The 22,646-nt window shown below is 38.5% G+C and overlaps 1 protein-coding gene across 1 annotated transcript in view; it reads right to left on the bottom strand.

Annotated features, from left to right (window-relative positions):
• Window positions 1-22,646, bottom strand: part of abcb7 (ATP-binding cassette, sub-family B (MDR/TAP), member 7) — a 67,764-nt gene that overhangs the window by 4,751 nt on the left and 40,367 nt on the right. Inside the window, 7 exon segments of the mRNA XM_051128162.1 lie at window positions 10,868-10,975; window positions 15,681-15,784; window positions 15,908-16,079; window positions 16,277-16,406; window positions 19,362-19,525; window positions 20,104-20,217; window positions 20,220-20,263. Of these exon segments, the coding sequence (XP_050984119.1) occupies window positions 10,868-10,975; window positions 15,681-15,784; window positions 15,908-16,079; window positions 16,277-16,406; window positions 19,362-19,525; window positions 20,104-20,217; window positions 20,220-20,263 (836 nt within the window).

The raw sequence follows: 22,646 nt of genomic DNA, 5'->3' as shown, positions 1-22,646 counted from the left end.
GTACCACATAGTGAAGGTTTCTGTGGTGAGCTCCCAAAGAGAGGCAACAACCAAGCACAGGACCTGGTAACAGAGCAGTGCTCTGTCCAGAGAAACACTGAGTCGTTAAGAGGAACCAAGCGGCAACCTCCCGCTCTCTCTATTGAAACCAACATGGAAGTGACTTAAAATTGCAATTCATCAACTGGCCGCTAGAGACTGGCCCCAAAAGGGGGTCAATGCCATAGATCCCCATGTTAAAATGCCCAGCAGAAAAAAATATGTCTACAGCCTGGTACAAAAAGTAGTTTTGGTCTATATAGCAAATTTTGCTCTTTATGTCAACTGTGAGAGGGGTGATTTTTTTTTTATAACTCGTCCATTTAAATTATATTAAGCCTTAAAGTTTTGCATAATTTAGGGCGTGACCACTTGAGTGGATTGCCGCTGCTGTCACCACCGTCGTGCTAGGCGGGCACCATCTGCCTCTTTGCCCATTTTCGATTATCTGGGTGTGACGTGCAGTGACGCGATTCCAAGATGGCAACGGCCGATACCCGCCCACTAAGAGCTTCAAAAATGCTCTTCAGAAACCTACGGGTGACGTCACGGACACTACGTCCATATGTTTTACAGTCTATGAGAGGAACTGAGCTGTGGAAGATGCACATTTGCGTCCGCCATAGGGAGTCACAACATTTGGAGCACTAACTCAGTATGGGAGACACTAACAAATGATGGGTTCTGCAGTGAGTTCCTCTGCAGAACTCAGCTGTGTGAAAGTGCTTGACTGATGGAGATGGAGTCAGGGTTTGTACACCTTTTTACCAGTAAATTTCCATGACTTCTGAGACAAAATTCATGACCTAATGTTTCATTATTTTACAAGAAGAAAAAAAGTGTTCAAATTATCCTAGTATATGATATCAAAAATAATGCTATTTTCTGCTTTCATGTTTTAGTAATAAGCACAAGCTGCAACTTCCCTCAGAGAACATATCACATCACTGAATATTATCATTTATTTAACTGTGTTAAACACCTGAATTTCATTTTGGAAACGTTTCTCCTTTGCAACTCTTTACATTCACTTAAGAAAAACCCAACAGTGCTTATGAAAATACTTGCTAGGATGGTCTTTTTAATGTCATTTTATGTGTAGGCTAGTATTGCTGCTGAAACGCAACAAGCTGTGCCTTGCATTTCAGCCTGCGGGATTGTTTTGGGCTTCCTCCTTATTTTTATATTTTAGATATCCATCAATTATTATGGTCATGAAGACTACCGTCACTGTCAAGAGCGGCTCTGACGGTGTTTCATATCCCGCCAGCAGCAGCGAATGCTGGAAGAAAAAGCTTGTCGCAAAACCCCAGCAAGTAAATACAATGATGAATGTGTCGGGGCCAGAGGAAATAGAATATCCCCTCATTTTTGTGAAGCGCTTCTGCTCAAGGCCAAGATGGCAGAACGCGCATCCTGTTTTCTAAAAACAGCACAACGTATGCTGATATTGTGAGTGCACACAAATAAAAGTAGACCCGTAACAGTCCCGAATGATGTATTACTCTTACCTTTATGAGCAAAAAATAACGGTTGTTTCCACTGTTATAAGAAAAAAATGCAAGTGATCGCGCTGGCGCCTCATCCTGTAAAGCGCGCTTTAGCTTCCACTCTGTACCAAAAAAGACTGGATACGCACCTAAACAGCACATATTTGTCTAGGTTAAACGTTTAATCATTGCAATATGCTTTTTAAGTATTTTATATATAGATTTTATTTTAGTTTTTATAAGGCTAAATTGATCAAACATAACTCACTGTCATTAACAAATAACTGTCTGCCCCTTGGTCGTTAGGCTACATTAAAACATAACTTGAAATTTAACAAACAAACAAAAAAAAGTTCCAAACATATTTATAAAATGAACTTAATAAAGAAACGAAAATAAATATAACCACTTTGCTATTAAAAACAAAACTGAACTAGGCTATTTAATGTCCACAACAGCAGCTGTGCATTGGAAGAGAGAAGAGTAAAAGACACGTGCTCCAGTCGGACTCTGGCCAGTAATTCTGATAATCTGCCGGACAGCCCATCCGTGCAGAGTTCTACTGCGCTTGTTCAGTACCAAACTCAAGTTGGTTCTCACAAGTTGGATTTTGACGTGCGCACTTTGGACCAACGAGCACCATAGGCACAATCCTGCACCACAATTCAGGACCTAATTAAACAATTCCATTATACAGAGATTTGTGGAATAAATCTCCATGACTTTTCCAAAACTTTCTGGGTTTATTTATTTTCCCAAAGCTTTTCCCGGCCTGGAAATCGCTTTTTAAAATTCCACGACTTTTCCAGGTTTTTCCATGACCGTACGAACCCTGCGGAGTAGACCAGGGTCTATAAGAAGGAACTAAAAGTCGACTCAAAAAGCACACATTAGAGGCTGTGGGAATACAAATTTAAGGATCCCACATCCTGACATAACATCATATAAAAAAATCTAAGGTGATCTACACTGTATTGGGCATTTAATGTAAACATAATAGCATCGGTTTACATAGTTTTAGTTCTTGTGACTTATCTCTGTGATGTTGATAGAGTCTTAGTTCCTGCAACTATGTTGCTCAAACCATTTGGTGATGTCATTATGATTATTTGGATAGGTCTGCTGAGGTGTTACAGTTGGGGGAAGGGTAACGTCCTACATCCTCTGTTCTTGATCTGATCAAAGGATGTCACCTCTGAGTACTGTGTCAACATCACTAAGTCCCACCTACTAAGGTCTATAAAATACATTGTATCATTGCCTTAGTTAGACTTTTGATGACTGCAGCACCACGCAGCGCGTTCTCAATAAAGAACTCTGCTGAAGATACCCAAGAGTCTCCTGGTCTTCGCTTCTGAGTTTCCAACAGGGCTTTTCACCATTACCCCTTCTGGGCACTTTCCTGGTTGCATTCACATTGGCAGCAGGAACTCTGAAGCAGCCGGTAGTGACGTCTTTATTCACAGCATTTACACTACTCTGAAGTAGAGCTAATTTAGAGAAATAGAGTTCTCAGAACTAAAACACTTTCTAGTTCCTGTGGTGTGAACATGCCAAAAAGCGTGTACACTGCATAAAAAAAAATAAAAATAAAAAAAAATTGTTGAGTCAACTTAAAATAATTTGTAACCTGGCCAACTCAAAAAAAGTTTATTCAACTTGAAATGTTAAATTATACTAAGTGACAACTTAAATATTTGAGTTGAATCAACTTAAAATTTTAAGGCAGCTGGGTTACTTACCCATCTGTTAAGTTCAGCAAACACAAATATCTAAGTTGTTACTTAGTACAACTTAACATTTCAAGTTGAATAAACTTATTTTGGTTGACTGAACTTAAAATTTTAAGGCAGCAGGGTAACAAATTATTTTAACAACAAATTGTGTTTTTTATTTTTTACAGTGTACTTGTGCCAGTAGCTCTAGGAACTGTGAAAGGTTCCTCTAGTGTGAAAGCCCCTAACATCAGCTCAGACAGAGGAAAGGTGCTAAATGCAAGCTCTACACCTGTTCAAGCATCTGAATTCAGGTATTAGTACCATGGATGTTGATGTTCTTAATGAGTTCCATTCGTAGATTATAGAATCTTGCAAATTTATTAGATATAGTCCAGCCCACAACTCTACAAGTGTCTGCTAGTGAGGCATCATTTGACAAAGCTGATGAAGCAGCAATGCCCTTGGTCAAGTGAGCTCTCACTCCTAGGGGGCACGGTAAGCCTCTGGCCTGATAAGCCAAGAGAATCGCATCCACAGTTGGAGATACTCTGTTTGGAGACAGCTTTCTCCTTTTGCTGTTCTATAAAGCAGACAAAGAGCTGATCAGACGGTCTGAAATTCTTTGTGCGCTCCAAATAGATGCACAGGCATGCACCGGACACAACAGAGACAGGTCTGGGTCTCCCACGTCAGGAGGGATAGTTTGCAGGGTCACCACTTGGTTCCTAAAGAGAGTAGTGGGAACCTTGAGCACATATCCAGGTCAGGGTCTCAGGAGAATGTGAGAGTCTGCCAGCTCGAATTCTAGACACGTTTCGCTGAAGGAGAGGATGGTTGGCCAGCTTCATAGAGAGGACATTAAGCTCAACTGACTGGAGAGGCTCAAATATATCTCTTTGTAAGACCAGAAGCGAAGAGATGCAAAAAGGGGATAAGACAAAGAGTCTGACCTCCACGCACCTTCTAGGAATTTAATAGATTTCTCACCGATCTGCAACCCAAAGTCTCATGGTTTGCTGCTATAGCGGCCACATAAACTTTAAATTTGCTGAATTTAATTGCTTAAATTCAGCACCGGGCTGTTGTGACAATGAGGGCCACGAATGCCGTGTGTATCCGTGTATGATACGGAAAAAGGAAACTGACTGTTTGGTGGCTGTCTGCCAAGTGGTAAACAGCAAAAGTAATGCAGCATCCACCTCCTGTCCCCCTGTCGGCGGTGGAACTGGGCTGGTCAGAAAGTCCCTCTTTCCTGAGTCGCTCATCTCACGTCTGCTTTGAAGACTTCCGAGGGTTCTTAGTAGCCTGATAATGAGCTTGTGGTGGATTGCTGCTGTTTGGGCTTAACTGCTGGTCCAGGCTGTTGCGGGGGTGGTCATCCACAGCAACGAGCAGGTGGAGGTTGCTGCTTCGGGGGTCCAGGGGTAAAACTCGACCCACAATGAGGCAGGATGTGTTTAATGGCCTCTGTCTACTGCTTAAGAATTGCTAGGCAAAATCTTTGACAGTGGCACCAAAGAGACCAACCTAGGGAAGTGGGAGTGTTGAGAAAGAGAAGTTTCTCAGCATCCCCATTCTGGACCTAACGGCCTCCATCTGCTTCTCAACTGTTGAGAAATTCTGGGCAAAATCTTTGGCAGCGGCACCAAAGAAACCAACCTAGGAGATGGGGGCATTAAGAAAGTTCACTTTCTCAGCATTCGAGCATAGCTCCTACATCATCTCTGGGTTGGGACCACCAACGAGCACCTGGTCACAGCTTGCCCAGAGGCAGCGTAAGCTCTCACCATGAGGTGAACTCGCATGCCCTGAATGGGAGTCTCGAGGAGCACCTCCACCACGACTGAGGGTGGTGAGAACGGAGTAGCCGGTGTACTGTGTTCTGGCAGAAAAAAGTGCCTTCCACGATTCCATCAGATTTCATCATGCACTTCCAGGATGAATGGAACTGGAGAGAAGCGAGGTTGATTGATGTGCTCAGACCCCAAGAACCAATCATCCAGCTGAGATCGCTTGGGGCAAGGTGGAGGAGTCCACTCAAGCCCAAAGCTTTCAGCTGCCTGGGTAAGCACAGCCGCCATCTCAGTGTCAGCCTCAGACTACAAAAAAAGCACCCAAGGGTTTAGCTCCAGCTGAGTCAGCTGCTTCTGATGGATCCAACCTGCTCTCTGGTTCTGCAATTGATAGCTCTTGAACCCCGAATGAGAAATTAAACTGGTAACTGGTAAGAAATCCGGCAACTACCAGAAGACACGCCCTGTGGGAGTAATAAGAGGTTTGTGGGAAAAACTACTATTGTGACACCCTCTTGCTCTCCCTCAATGCATTTCACTGAGGCCTCGTACCCGGAAGTAAAAGAACCAGGGTGGTAAGCAGCTGAGTCGTGAGCACAACGGGCCTACGGCCATATCCTCACAGGAACGACATGAACCATCCATGAAGGCTGCTTCAATGAACACTGCAATCATGCCAATCAGATGGCAAGATGTAGAAGCCACAACCAGAAGGACACTGATAGAAAGGCATGGGGTACAATACACATTCCAACCATGAAAGCTCTTTTAGAGGAACTTGCTCTTAAAGATCGCTGTTGAAGCACCCAGAGGTAATCTCACTACACTTATCTGTGTGTGAAGAAGGGAGAGACCACTGCCTGTGAATGAAGAGAGGTGAATGAAGTGCTGCTTCTCGGAGAGATGCTGCATCGTTCCGAAGTACAGAACGACTGAACAAATGCCACACTGGCCTATTTATACACACGGGGCGTGGCCAGCCATGCAAATTTTCCTCAACATTTTTTTCACGACTCCAAGTGGCAGAACTTCGAACTTCGAAGTAACTGACTGAAAGGGAACTACAATATCATCTTTTGACAAATTTAGCAAATGGGTTTAATCTATATGTAATTCAAAAGTACTCAAAATGACATTACATAATTAACCCCAATTTCTGTCATGTAATTTGCAATCCGAACCCAGCATTGTGCACAAATGACTTTGTTATTCTTGTCGTAGGTGATGACAGCCTTATAATTGTATGTATAAATGTCCAATATTCTGTTTATTATAATAATACAAGTACTTTTATTGATTTTGATTACTTCTCAATTTAAATTCTGAACATTCAACAGAGTTTTCTTTGGATTTATTAGGTTTAATTCATTTTTTCATTTTCAATTTATAGACCGTTTACTTGAATGATTACTTGAGAAGTCATGAATCATGCTGATGTTTAAATGTGTTAATATTTCTATAACTAATGAAGGAGTGTGGTCATTATATTTTTGCTGCAATATCATAAATTGTGATTGCGATAAACTTGTATTTCTAGTATACGTTTACCCTTTTCTTTTATTTACTTTACAATGTGCATGTTAAAATTAGAATAAATACAGAAACAATAATTATGAAGGTCAGTGGATATGATGAAGACCGTGTTACAGATAAACATCAGTAGTGTTTAGTAAGTTACATAAGTATCTGTCTCGTACATGGTCTAATTGATTGAGTGGTGTTTTTGTCCCGAAATTCAGAAGGGTGGATTGCATGGTTGATTACATGGTTTAAAAATTTGATTACATGGTTTAAAAATGATTATTTGATTACATGGATTAAAAATGTTTTCCTCAGTGATGGGGTTTAGGACCTTCTTCAGTCACTGACTCAAATATGACTGCAGAATACAGGAGAGAGTTTCTAGATTTGCGAACAGTCAATTTCGCAATTACAAATAATATCAATGTGTGGTAACCAATTAGACCAGTAATATTTCTGAATCAAAGTCACATAAACAGTCTGAAAGTAGGGGTGTAAGAAAATATCCATACACGTGTGTATCGCGATATTTTGTTTGGCAATACTGTATCGATTTAAAAAAAAAATGGAATATCGAAAAAAAAAAAAAAAATCATACAAGATTCATGACAGTTTTGAGCGTATATCCTGACCGCTAGATTGCAGTCTTTTTATCTCTGAACTCCGTGACAGGAAATACTAGCATAAGGACACGCCGCTAATGTTAGCGTTAATGGAGGATGAAAGAATAGTTCCTGCTCCCGTTCCGTGTAAAGTGTGGCGTCATTTCGGCCTTTGAGGTAACGCTCGCTCCAGGACACGGCAAGCAGCGGAAGCGCCGCGCGGCTGCCACCCGTCTGTGCAGCAGAAGCGCCCCGTGCAGCCAAGTTTCTATTCACATTTTTTTTTTTTATTCTTGTTCTGTATGCAGTTTAAATTTGACTGAGTGAGGGGAACTAAAATATGTTTATTGTCTTTTTTAATTTTTGTAAATGTTTCATTTTATTCACAAGTATTTTAAATCATTTTTGAATGTAATAAAATGTTACTTATAAAGTACTTAACTTCTGGAAACTGATTACCTATAACCAGTTACTACTGTGCAAACTGGAACACAGACAGTTAGGAGACCTGCAGCAACAAACTCAAGTGTGGTCCTTTTCTCATGAATGCAATGACGTTGATCCAAAAAGACCTAAGAGATAATGCAGTATGTCACTGACAAACTCCAAACCCATTTCAAGGGCAACTGGAGAATACAGTCATCGTTTCACAAGCTCCCTTTTACCAAAAGACTGGATCTCAATAGTAGAACAACGTACAAGGACAGCAGCAAGAGAGCTTTCTTCATCATTGCAATGAAAGAAACATAGAAGAAATGTTCAAATTAATGCTTTTATCCCATCTACGAACTCCATACACATCTGAAACTACACTGATCACACTTTTATTTCCATGTAGCAATACAATAATGAGCACACTATCGCAAAAACATTTGAACCTCAGGGCCAAACACTACAGAAGGATGCTAATGTTTCCCTATAGGTCTCTTTTACATGACTCACATTAGGCCTTCAACACAAGTGTCATGCGCTGCTTTGACTGCCATGTGAAAAGCGGTACAAACAGCATTACAGAAAGACCATTTTACGAGGTTGCTAGGTAGCAACAAAGAGGAGTGTGTATGATATGCCTTTGTCATTGAATCATTCAACTCGATGGATCCAGGGGTACTAGTGGTCAGGTTGACTTGTCGACGGCATTCACTGGTCAACGCATTGGGTGTGGGGCGAACAGTTCATGGTGATGGCAGAAGAAACACTGCTTGTTCACAAACTGCATCCCAGTGTAAACGCATGTCATTCTCTGTTTATAATAACCTGAAACAACCAAGTCAACCCAGATTCTCGCAAACCACCCAAAGTGAATGTCGCCCACAGGCTGACAGACACAATAAGTGAGTGGCGGATGACTGTTGTTTTGCAACGTTCATGACAACACAAGCTGCATGAATATTTCAATGGAGATATGTGAGCTTTTGTTTCTCGCCCGCACCGTCTAAGCTGCAATGCCATACGTTGATCATACAACTAGTACACAAGTAAAACTAAATAGTCCTGCAAACCCTAATAAATGTCAGTCCCACTTTCATAAATCAATCTGTTTTGACTTTCATCACTGCCCACGTATTGACACATCAGATGCAGGGCTCGAAAATTTTGACTTGGTAGCACTGGTGCTCCTAACTTCAAAAAATAAAATTTAGGAGCACCCAATGAATATTAAGGAGCACCACAACTGCCAATTGAGAGGAACGGCCAGCAACATCCTGATGATTAAAAGCTTCACCAGTCGAACCTGATCCTGAATTCTTTGCCACACACTTCTTTTTAGTAATGCACTGATATTTATTATAGGCCGATTCTGATTGCTGATGCTTTACAAACAAATGGGCTGATTTTGAAAGCCTTTTTTTTAAAAAATACATTTGCCTTAAGCAAGGGACAAGAAAGAATATAAGAGTACATGAACAAGATGTTTATTTTCTCAATTACAGGTCAAACTCTCTGTAGCCATTTAAATGAGAGACCACTGCATTTTTAAACAATCCACACAAAGATGCTGCATATGATGAGCAGTTTCTGATTAAAATTAGATTATAATTTCATATGTTTGCGTCATAAGTTTGTATTTATTTATTTATTGGGTGCGCACGCTTTAAATGTAAACATTTGGTGTAAATGTATGTCGCATGAGACGGAGGCACCGGAACTGCAACTGATAGAATGTTCGCTGTAGCACGATAGGCCTACTTTATGGGCCTGTTTACTTCATGTGTTTTCTCAGATCAGATAGCTATCAGACCATGAAAAGACCAGAAATGCCCTCCGAAACGCATTCGAGACGCATTTAAATCCGATCACTCAAACCACTTAAGGAGGTGGTCTGGGCCGCATTCCGGACGAAACTGGTAAATGTGGTAAAAAGTGTAAATGCATCTGGTTGTTAAAACCACATATGCCCCAAAATATTAAAATAACAAACGCGTGATTTGAGTGTTTTAAAGGCTATATGGCATGTTAGTCAGAAATGACAGTGCTAATGCAACAAGCATCCCTGCGGATGAGTACCTCTTCAGGAATCCGACTGAGGCCGCACTCTCTCCTTTTGCGGTCTTTGATCTTGAAATTAGCTGATAATGAATAACATGCAGCACATATTTGCTGCTCTCGTTGAGGTGAACTCCGTTAAATTTGAATATAGCACGGGAATTGAAGACCGGGTTTATATCCAAAGGAGCACAGTGTGAGTGATTGACGGCTAATATCTAAAATCTTTATTAAAGTTAAGAATGTAAAGATGAAGTTTAATTACTTATGTATTTTGGACAGAACGGCTCACTGTATCAGCTCACAGCATACTGTGCAATATTTAGCAAAAGTTTTGTAAAGAAATTAAAACATGTTGCATAACAACAATTACCCGTACTCGCACAAATGCTCCCAAATATATTTTGAGGTCGCGCAGATTAAATTCCAGGAGCATATGCGACCAAAGCGGTCGCAATTTCGAGCCCTGAGATGAACATATATTGTGTTTTCCTCACTTTGGACTGCATACATACAAACAAATCACATTTAAAAGAAGCGGACATTTATACTCAGGGATACAGGTACACACATTATTTACTTAATTAAAAAAATACTAAAATAAAGTGTTATAATACTGTTATATTTAAAAAGTGAGCATTAAATAAATATACGATTATTTTACAATACACTTAGAAAATTCAATACTAATATTTACATTTTCATTTTTTTTTTCTTTTTTTCCTTTATATATGAATTCTTAAACCTAAAATCAGCAAGCTTTTATTTTGGTGGGTTGCCGGCATATGCGCTGATGCTTTTAGCCATTTTAGCCAAATTTGACCATTCAACTTTCTTTTCATATTGCCATATAACATATATTATATTATTATTTATTAAATAAATAAATAGCAACACATTTTTTTCCAACGTTGTTCAGCCCCACCTTCTTCTTGCATCTCGCTATTTAGGTGATCATTATAAACTCATCAGTAATCACTGGCTACCCTCAAAAGGTCAGCAGCCACTGGGGTCAATGTTTAAAATTGCTTGAACTTTGATTTGGGAGTAACACAGTAGCTTCAGCATTGAATGTACTGCAAAATGTTGAAATCAATCTTCATTTGGCGTTTAAGGTGATATTCTTTCTCAAGAAGACTGCGAATTGGCTTCTAAAACGTGATTTCTGGATGTTCCAGCACCCGTCACACACATTTACTGGTTTCACACAGGCTTACCTGATTTAGTACAATAATCTCATCTGCATCCACAATGGTGGACAGCCGGTGTGCAATAAAGACAGATGTTCTGTCCCTCACCATCTCCTTCATGGAAGTCAGAATATTCTGGAAAGAAAATGAGACAAACAAAAATCATACTGTGTTTGAAAAGCGTTGTTTCTCTTTTATCCTTTCTCCTCTGAATGAATCTGCAAGGCTGAAAAAGCTTTTGAGATGTTTCATTAAGAAGCCGTCTGCCTCATGACAGCAACGTTTTCCTGCAATAACAAGCACTGATATGATTGACAGGATTTATATGAAGACCTGATGACAATAAGATACATTAAAACACAGTCAAAAGCCAACAGAGCAAACACTTTCTTGGCTATAATAAGGCATAAAGCCTTGTGAAAATGAAAAAGCTTAGTGTAAATATCAAATGAAAAGCGTTCTCAAAGCAACAGGGGAAAACCAGCAGCATTGAGCAGAAATTCAATGTTTAAAGATCTGTTAGTGCTGGTGGTAAGATCTATACTGCTAAAAAGTTCAAAAACTAAGCAGATACACCAAAGAGGTTTAGTCTTTTAGCACACAAAAAGAGCAAAAACCTTCTCAATCTGGCAACCTCTAATCTGACTGGCTGGGATAAAGGGATAATTCACCCCCAAATTAAAATTTGCTTTTAATTTACTCACCCTCAGGTCATCCAACTTGTAGATGACTTTTTTCTTCAGAAGGACAGTAAAGAACATTTTTAGGGGAAACCGTGGTCCTTGCTGATTCATAAAATGCAAGGCAGCAGCTACCAACATTTGAGTCAAAACAAAAAAGCATATCAGGGAGAATACAATTAATACCTGCACTTCTGATGATATATTAGAGGCTTTCGCACCGGAGGAACCTTTTCAGAGTTCCTAGAACTGCTGGCGGAATTTCACACTTTTTGGCATGAGGAATGTACTCCGTTTGGGGGAACTAAATTAGTAGGGTCTAAAACAGTTCTATAACAATTACCAGTGACGCAAGTGTACGCTGATTGGCAAAGAGCATACATAACCACTATCCGGCATTTTTAAAAAACCTGTGTAAAAATATCTACTCAACGAACAAGGAAAACAGCAATAATAATGGCATTTAGCTATCTGTTCTCTGCAGCGTTGTGTTCTTTTTTCAGCCTCGATGATATGTTACACTGCAAGTTGTCACAGGAGACTTAGTCTTCTTTCAATCATGTAAACTGTGTGTTTACATTCAATCGTGAAACCCACGACACACAACAAAAACGGCACTGATCACAGTGTCCTCCTTTCACCGTTTTTTTTATGTTTGTAAATGCCGTGAATAAAGGTGTCACTATCGGCCACTTCAGAGTTCCTGCTGCCGATGTGAATGCAACGAGGAAAATGGCCTGAGGGGGAAATTGATTCTCTATGAAGCACCATGCTGGCTAGTTGAGGAACTGAGTTCTTAGAACTATGCGGTGCAAAAGCGCCTATTGAGGTCTTATGAAGCGAAACGATTGGTCTTGTGCAATAAACTGAACATTATTAACTGTAATCCACAATCTCAGGCAGACGGTCCAGAGTGATGTCTGGTTTGCAAAACTATGACACTTTGATGCTGGTTTTTGTAACTCATTCAGCGCTTCATTTCCTCCAACAGTCACTGAACTGAGGAAACAGTTCCAACTCGGACTGAAGACCGATGAGCCGCTGATATGCTGAATATATGAACTAAGCACTTAATTTCCTTCAGATACGTAAAACATCTGTTTCATATAATTATTGGGTACTTTCATAATGTAATTACATATATGTCATTGCATGACTACGTAAACGAACTAGTAAATTGAATCAGTTCATTAAAACAAACTGCCCAAAAGAACCAGTTGGCAGCAGTGTTCATTTTTTCACAGAGGAAAAACGAGACAAACTAAAACATAAGACAAAAACTATGACGAAAATCTATTGACATTTCATCAACTAATAAAAATGAGACGAAAATGCTAGAGAAGGATTATTTGAGAAGAGATTCATTCAGAACGAATCTGCTTAGGGTTAGGAGGTTCAATACGTACATCTTAACTGTGTCACAGCCTATTGATTTATCCGGCAGCACATAAGCTAGCATACATTTGCTGCACATCTCATAAAATGCATAAAACGGGAGTAAGAGAAGAGCAGACATGGATAAATTTGACAACGCGAAAGAACTCAATTCGGTCCGGTTTACGAGCGCACACACTAGAGATGTCACCATACTCAATATAATATCGAACCATTCGGTACGACATCCACGGTTCAATACGCGCTTGTGAATTGCGTTTTTTGGTTTTGCATTTAAATAATTTCCTTGTTTTACTTCTCTCGAAATTTGCTGTGTGTGCCCGCAATTTCACGTGCTGAGATGAGGAAACGCTTACCCGCTTGTATCTGAAAAAGCAACACACGCAGAGCATCTTCCATTCTAATGAAGTGCAATGATAAGCCTTTTATTTAATACACGCTTTTTCCAGTGTACAGAGGTTTACAGAAGTATTTTGTTGTTAATTAGATGCAAAAAGACACTCTGATGTGGCAAGCTTTCAAAACCGAACCGAACCGAAAACCGTGGTTAAAAACCAAGGTACGTTTTAATCAAACCGAGGAACTGTGGACTAACTGTATCCCTAGCACACACCGAAGCAGCGCACAAGTACTCTTTCGCGTCGCATGAACAAAGAAATACACACAAAATTATGTTTTGATGAGTATACGTGTAAACACAGTCGATCGCGTTTTAAGTGAACGCAAGGAATATCGGATGTGTATCAGTAGATTGCATCTGTGTTTCTGGGTTTAAAAGGACAGGAGCCTAATTTAGATGCTATTACCGAGTCACTGATGTTAATCAAGCAACAAAAGAAAGGTGAAAAATCACTCACTGCTCTTGACTGATCACTTTAGCAGCCCTAATAAAGATGAATCTAAATTTATTTATATAAACAAATATGTCCGTTTGAAAGAACAAAGAATATGGTATATACACCTAGGATGCATGGAGGGTGAGTAAATAATATGCTACAGTAGTGTTGGGTCCTATCATCAGCCTGTGAGATCGCCAATACACAATATTATCGTGCTAATGTATTTAATTATTTACATACTTAGTTTCATTGCCTGAAACCAGCTCCAGCATAAGGCTAAAAGCAGGCTAACATTATCAAAGACCATCATCACTGATTAGCCTAGTCTTGTGCAAGTTTATGCATTTTAAAAAACACCCGCGTTATAAGTGAAGCTAGCGTTATCTACACTGTATGATGAATAAATCTCTTACCACACACTGCACACACCTGCGGCGCGTTATGGCTCCGACGCGGCCACCAAAGTAGATTGTGGCTTCGGCATGTGTTTCGACCCCCTATACTGCACAAGTCTGCGGTGCGTGACAGCTCTGAATCAATGCTTGTTTATACCCCCGCCGTGCTGCGGCTCGTTGAAGCGGTTCTCCGCGCTGCATCGTTAGGGTAATCCCCCACCTCATCTCTACACATCCCCCAACAATTTGAATTTCCGTGGGCAGAATTTAATTTAATGATATTCTAATGGATCGCGTTGTGACATCATTGCATGCGGAAAACACCGTAGTCCAAATGAGCCATTCGTTGCAGTTCTTGAAAAGGGATTTTCTTGAAAATATCTCCTTTTGGAGTGGACTTTGAGATCTGTAACTTTGTAGATCTTTTTTATGCCCAAAGATACACACCACACACTGACTAAAGTGAAAAAAGCATAATAGGACCCCTTTAATATCAAACCTATGTAATGAGCTTGGAAATTTTAGAGAAAGTTTAATAAATGCATTACACTGTAACTAAACCCATAAGACTTTAACCGACTAAATTTACTGTAGATTTACTTCAATCTTACTTTAATCTTATGATATTTAGTTGACTAAAACTAAAACAATTCAGATGACTAAAATACTACTAAAACTAAATGGCATTTTTGTCAAAAGACTATGAATAAAAAAACTAAATCAAAATTTGCTGTCAAAATTAACACTGGTTCGCAGAAAAGAATCAATTTCCCCAGTGTCGAGACTCCAGATTTACAGGTAATAATATTCAGTTTCTTTCACAGACCAATCGTTTTGCTACATAAGACCTCAATATATTGTCACGAGCCACGGGTATTTATTTTTTATTTTTGACTCAAATGTTGGTAGCTGCTGACTTGCATTTTATGAATCACCAAGGACCACAGCTTCAGCTAAAAAACCAAAGAAAAAAGTCACCTACATCTTGGATGGCCTGAGGATGAGTAAATTAACAGCAAAATTTCAAAATTTCACGAGGAAGCAAATTTAACTTGATCTTTCAAGAGTTTGGTGCACTTAAAAAAAGGTTTGTTTTTTTTTAGAACTCAAATTTCTTTGCTGTTCCTAAAAACTAAAACTGCAAAAATGAATGAGACTTCACAATGTCACATACATGCACAGATCAATGCATAAATTAATTAGGTTATTTCTGGCTGTGTGTACCATCTTCTGAAGATGATCTCAAGATAGTGTCAAGATTAAAAATGGGTGCCAGTCGTTTAATTTTAACAACAACAAATTATGTGGTCCAATTTCAATGATTCGAATGGTGCATTTGAACACAGACTGGTTTGTGAATGTGATGCAGCTTTAAAAATGCTGTGATATAAAACGTGACAGCAAACTCTCAGCTTGTGTTTTCACGTGTATAGCCGGCTACAGACAGAGAGTACTGTGCAATTGTGTGTTTCTTGCCCATTTCATACCTATTATTGATTATTTCATAGATACACAAGTCCAAGGCTCTCACCTCTTCAGTGATTGAGTCTAGTGAAGACGTGGCCTCGTCATACAGCAAAATGGGAGGGTTCTTAAGGATGGCCCGTGCGATGGCCACACGCTGCTTTTCTCCACCTATCACAAGAAAACCCCGCACTAGATCACTCAAGAAGAAAACAACCTATTCTTTTAAAGCAAAGGCGTTCTTCACCAGACATTCACTTCCTTCAGAAATACTCATGAGACAAAGGTTTGTACCTGAGAGCTTCAGTCCTCGTTCTCCGACCTGCGTGTCATATCCATGAGGCATTTTGAGAATGGCATCATGGATTCCAGCTAGTCTGGCCACACGGTAGATGTCCTCTGCTGTGGCGTTGATGTTACCATACAGCAGATTGTAAAATATGGTATTGTGGAAAAGCACGGCGTCCTGAAATTACATTTACATGTGATTCTTAACCAACATGCCATACAAGTCATTTATAGCCTCAAATTAAGTCTGATTATGGTTCCCATGGTACCTTACTGCTAGTTTATAATAAGATATTTATTTTAAAAAAAGTAAGAAAATCAAAAAATGTTCCCTAAGGAGGTGTTAATTACATCTGATGATACGCAAACCCTCACCTGCGGTACGACGCCCACAGCTTTCCTCAGGCTCTCCAAACTAACATCACGAATGCTCTGGCCGGCGATGTAGATGTTGCCCTGCTGTGGCTCGTAGAAACGAAAGAGCAATCGGACAATTGTGCTCTTTCTAAAAAAAAAAAAAAACAAAAAATTAATAAAATAAATAATTATAATCTTTAAGCACCGTTAAGTTCAATATTCTATTCTATTCTATTTCTATTTCAACAAAGGCTCATTGTCACGAGATCTGAAGATTAATATAAAAATCATTATTTCATGAGCATCAGACAGACTTATGCTGTCAATATAATTTAGGTCTGGAAACTTTAATACAACGCAAAATGTGTAATACAATGTGTATAATACATTCATTCCACGACAACTCAACCAGAGGCTGCAGCACTTTTTTTATATCTGGTGAAAGAAATACCTATATGAACTAGATGAGTAAAGTTTGAGAACAAACTTTGAGTTGGCTTGAGAAAGCCTAGCCTTAAAGTTTGAAGCAGTTGTAAAAGTATGAAAGTTGATGTTGCTAGCATATTTAACACATTACTTACATAATTTAACGTGTTTTAGCATGATTAGCTTGTTGCTTGCATTTATATGCTGATTACAATGTTGTTAGCATGATTCTAGCATGATTAACAAGTTACTAGCATGTTGCCAACATGTTTCTAACATGATTAGCATGTTAGTAGCATGTTGCTAGCATGATTATCATGTTACTAGCTTGTTGTTAGAATGATTATCAAGTTACTAGCATGTTGTTAGCATGATTAGCATGTTACAAGCATTTAAGCATGATTAACAAGTTACTAGCATGTTGTTAGCATGATTAGCATGTTACAAGCATTTAAGCATGATTAGCAAGTTACTAGCATGTTGTTAGCATGATTAGCATGATGAGCAAGTTACTGGAATGTTAGCAGGATTAACAAGTTACTACCCTGATAGCACACGTACATCTCTGAAACGTCTATTTGATGTCTGCATTTACATCTGCAAGACTCTGCAATGCATCTATTGGACTTTTCCTATCAGATGTCAAATAGACGTCTATTAGATGTCTTTAAGATTTTTATGATTTAGAATGTATGTAAAACTGACATCTTACAGACGTCTGCCAGACGTTTGTACACAGCAGATGCTTTCCAGATCAAGAGATCTTTAACAGACAACTTGCAGACGTACGTGTGCTATCTGGGTAGCATGTTGCTACTGAAATGATTAGCATATTACTAGCATGTTGTTAACACAATTAGCATATCTGGCATAATTGGGACATATTTTTTCGGTTTATGGGTTTTAACAAGCCACCAATGGAAGGTGACCAATTACCAGTAGAGACCAACAGGGTCCAACACAAGTCCCATTATAACCAGTAAAACCATTACAAATTTTTGTGATGGTGTCTATTGTTTTCCTTTCAGTAGGCACAATGTTGTTAGCATGATTAACAAGTTACTACCATGTTGTTAGTATGATTAAAAAGTTGCTAGAATGTTGCTAGCATGATTAACAAGTTAGTAGCATGTTTCTAACATGGTTAGCAAGTTAGTAGCATGTTACTAGCATGCTGCTAGCATGTTTCTAGAATAATTAACATGGTATTAGCATGTTGCTAGCATGATTGGCATGTTTAAACCAGCGAAAACCTGTTCATTCAGTAAAAAAAAAAAAAAAAAAAACAGCTAAAACCAGCCTAGGCTGGATGTCTAGTCTTAGCTGGTTTAAGCTGAAAATAGCTGGTTTAACCTTGGCTGGTCTTTTAGCAGGTCTCCAAGCTTGGCCAGCTAAAAAAAATGGCAAAAACCACTTTAAAACCAGCCTGGGAGACCAGCCAAAGCAGCCATTCAGCTTAGGCTGGTTTTAGCTGTTTTTTTCAGTAGGGAGTTGTTAAGCTTTGCCATAGAAATAAACAGCCTAGACGCACCATAGGTCTCTTTGTATAAAAGTTTTCACCCCCTCAATGAAAGTCTATAGGATTTTAAGTGGTTTTTATAGTATGGTTTTCGAAAAACCGTAAGCTGGATAAGTTAGAAATTATACAGCAGACCAGTCTGAAGGTCTGATCCGAGTTTGGTGGTTGTAGCTTTGAAGCTCTAGGAGGAGATACTGAGTTTTGGCTCAGTGGCTAAATAATATTCAGATCTGGTGACTGTGCAGGCCATGGGAGATGTTCAACTTCACTTTCATGTTCATCAAACCACTGTCACCAGTCTTGCTGTGTGTACTGGTGGTGCCATGTATCCGGATGATAATGCACCTTCAGGGTGTAATGTTTGATGCATAGTCAACCTTTCACGCTCTGCTCTTACTGGTGTAAATGTGCAATCAGTGAATACTGGCCACCAGGCTGTGCAAATACAGCCATGAAACCTCCAACACTATATTGGCCAGTGTTTCAGTTTCATTGTCCAACCCCTGTATAGTTACTGGGTAATCCACTATTTTGTAGAGGGGGGTAGATTCGGAGGCAAATTACAAGAAGGTAAAAAGACTTCAGAAAGCACTGGTAGATCTGTCAGTAAAATCTGTTGACTTTAGCAAATCTTTGATTTACACCCAGGACATTTAATATTTTCATCACTATACACATGTATCTTCTTTAGAAAAAATGATATTGACAAAATCTAAAATTTGAAAGTTTTTTTGAAATTTGGAATGACTCAAAAGTTATTTTCAGCAATGAATATATGTTTTTAAGAAATCAGTGCCTTAAAATGTTGGTTTACAGTTTCTGATAAACGTATTTCCTACAAATGAAAGTAAAACGTTTATTAACTTTGCAAAAGCTTTGATAACATGGTTAAACGGTTGAGCTTGACAAATGCTTTCAACACTGGAATGAGATTATTTACCTGTCTTCCTATTTTGCTGTAAACAGGGCTCAAATGAAGTAACAATCGCAGTGTTAAATGGTAATAATCCCACACATCTAATAGTTCTCACTTCAAAGAATTTTTGCCTTTACTGCTATATTTCTAAGTAACGGAGCTCAAATTTAAACCCTATTGTGCCAAGTTCAGTGAAACCTGAAGGTAATATAACATAAGTATGTCTTTCCTGGAGCACTTACCCAGATCCACTGCCACCAACAATGGCCACCTTTTTCCCTGCAGGTACTTCAAAGGAAACCCCGTTAAGCACCTTTTGTCCCTCCAAGTACTCAAAATACACATCCTCAAACCTGATGGTGGCTTCCTGGGGTGTAACGAGCAGCGGCGGGGCCATTTCTTTCTCCTTCAGGACACAAAGGTTATAAAAAACACTGAAATTTACATTTTGAAGCTCGGAACAGAAAAATGGCTTTTCTCAAACATATTTCGCAGACGATCCGTTGTAACGGTCGTCGTCAAAACAATAGCGCTCCGTACTTTTACACTAATTCTACACACAGATGCGTTATTTGAGAAATCAAATTAGGGTCTCACAATAATGGCTTGATGGGCAGCGCTGTCATGCGGTGAAAACCATTACTGATCACTGCGAACAATCGGACAGATTTTATTCACGGTAATTACAGGCTGCATACGAAATTAGCCAAACGAAGAATGAGATTCATCAACCTCCCCCACTGACGCTACGAAAGACAGAAAACACTCAAATGCTTTTGGATTTAAAACAAATACGACGACAAATGACATGCTTTAATGCTTCAATTTGTAATATTCAACTCTGAAAGGAAGCTCGTCACGCATTTTAAAAAGCTCTGACATTTCAGAACGGCTGGAGCGAATAATACAACACCATTCACAGGTATTCTTTTCACATTAAAATAACTCTATACTTAAATCTGCCCCAGTAAAGGCCTGACGCACCTTTATTTTGGTGTCGACGCTGAGCAGAGTGAAGAGCGTGTTCATGTCTATGAGGGCCTGCCGGGTCTCTCTGTACACGGTGCCCAGGAAGTTGAGCGGCATAGAGAGCTGGAAAAAAGCAGCCCGTTCACCATCACTAGATCACCCACTGTCATGGTGCCTGCAGCGAAAAGAAGCCAAAGTACACAGAATGTAGGGCTGGGCGATATTCATCACACTACTCATTTACCAGAGGAAATGCTTTTCACATGTTTGTTCACAATTAAACTCCACAGAGTATGTGACCTTTTAATTTAGGGCCCTGATAATTTTTTAATGGATTCTGTATTTTATGATTTAATAGAGATGTATCATCACAAATGGTGTCTAGTGAAATGAACTGATGTAATCAAATGAAAATATAACATTACATTTAAAACAAATTATTGTATTTATACATTTTTGTCAAATATGGTATTGCACAACAGCACTCAATATCAATATCACTATAGGGTGCCTTTTGGTGTCCTGTTCATAAATAACTAATTTGCCATGATAACTTAACGTAAAAATGACTGTGAAAGGGTGTGTTATGTCAGGCTAAGTTTGTATATTCATAACAAAGGCATTACTTGGCTCTTTAGATACATTTTCTAGATTTGTTTTAAGTTTTGCGTAGGAGGATGTGTGTTATTTTGCCATGTCCCATTCACTGCTCATTACATTTGAATGAGAGTAGAATATAACCAAATCATACAATTTTTACATTTTGTTCTCCTATTAATATTTTGTTAATTAAGAGATTACTCATTTTGGGTGTACTGATCATTTGGTAATAAAAACGATATTTTTATTTAATAAAAAAAGAAGTTTGTCCATGTCCCTTGAATGGTTGTCTCACCCTGTCCTGTTGGGGAATCAGCCGATTTGTATGTTTCTTTAAAAATGCATGATTTCCTTAAAATCTTTTTTGTATTTTTAATTTGTTTAATATTGCAATGAAAATATATTCAACAGTAATAAATGTGTCCATGACAAGGTGGACATATCTTACGGTTTATGCTCTGAATAATAGTCCATTTTTATAAAAAAAAAATAAAAATGTGGGAGCTCAGCTAAATATGTTTCTATAGTATGTGAGTGTTTACAATTTATGACATGACATAAAGCGAATGGGAAATTAAGACCAAAATTTGAGTATTGTGAAGGTTGAAAGGCACTCTATGGTGATATTGACCCAATAATGTTATACTTTGAGAAGTACATTTAGCTCAAGTTAAAACAAACTTTTATTTTGATGGAAATCTTTCCATTTCAGTGTGTTTGACAGTAGTCTCTCTCAAATAAAACAGCATAAAGCTGCTGAAGTGACTCTCAGAGCAGCTCTGAAGTTCATGTGTTCATGCTTATTAGCGACATGTACTGACAAGCTGTTTGTGCCGTTAGAGGTTGTCATCGACATTATTGAGACATCACAGTATCAGATTTTTCACTACACGATTATCGTGCAATATTGTAATAAATACATTTTTAAGTGGTGTTTTAAGCTATTTAAAACCCATGAATCATTTAATTGATTAAAAGCTTTGAAAAGGTTCATTACAGGGCTGTAGACTGCAACCAGTAAAGTAAAAAGTGTTTAGTTGTCACTTCTTAAACCAGAGAAGGTGAACATTTTGGTATTCCTGTGGGGAAAAGAAAAAAAAACAAAAAAAAAAAACAAAAAAAAAACAAACAAACAAAAACAACAACAAAAAAAAAAAAAAACGACAGCCAGTTTAGTTTAACTTTTTTTTTTTTTTTTTTTCATTTTGAAAAACTTGACATCTTTGCTGTTTAACTCACATTACGCTATGGAGGCTTTTAATTTTTTTTTTTTTTTTTTGATTCCTCAGTGTTTGTTAAACGTTCTGTAATTTATTAGATACAGCATGTGGTGTATGCCATACCTCATCTTACTCGTTTTTGTTAATTAACGTAATTTACACTAGATTGTCTAGATTACTGTTTTACTGTTGTTGTGCTTTTTAATTAAGAATAACAATGAATCCATATTTTGTTTTAATTTTAGTTTTAAAAAGTGAAAGGTCCATAGACGTAAGCAAAACAGACAATTATCTTTTCTTATAAAAAGAGACAAGATCACAAACTCAAAAGCGAAATCCAAAGCCTGGTTTATAACATCCCAAGAAGGAACTCTTGTCCACGAAATTCAAATTAAAAATAATACTACTGATGAAAAAGAACAGGTTCAGTGTTAACCACTTTCATCACCATGTAACTATAAACTACGAAAAAAAAGAAAATTGCAACCAAATGATGTGCTTGTGTGACTAACTGACAAAGTAAGTCGCAAAAGAGCGACCAGTGGGAAGTGTGAGTCTAGAGCCCAGTCGTTTCTCCCATCACTACACCAAAGTATAACAATTTATGAGAATAACCTATTTTTACTCCCAACTCGGATCACAGCGTTAGTTGAGTGTTCGAAATAACTTCATTTTTTGATCTGACGTGGCTTATCATCACAGAATGAGGCAGAAATAATATAGTACAGTATTCTATAT

This window comes from Labeo rohita, chromosome 14 (assembly GCF_022985175.1).
Source record: "Labeo rohita strain BAU-BD-2019 chromosome 14, IGBB_LRoh.1.0, whole genome shotgun sequence".
NCBI lineage: Eukaryota > Metazoa > Chordata > Actinopteri > Cypriniformes > Cyprinidae > Labeo > Labeo rohita.
The sequence above is the reverse complement of the archived record's forward strand: the minus strand, read 5'-3'. Positions and strand labels throughout refer to the sequence as shown.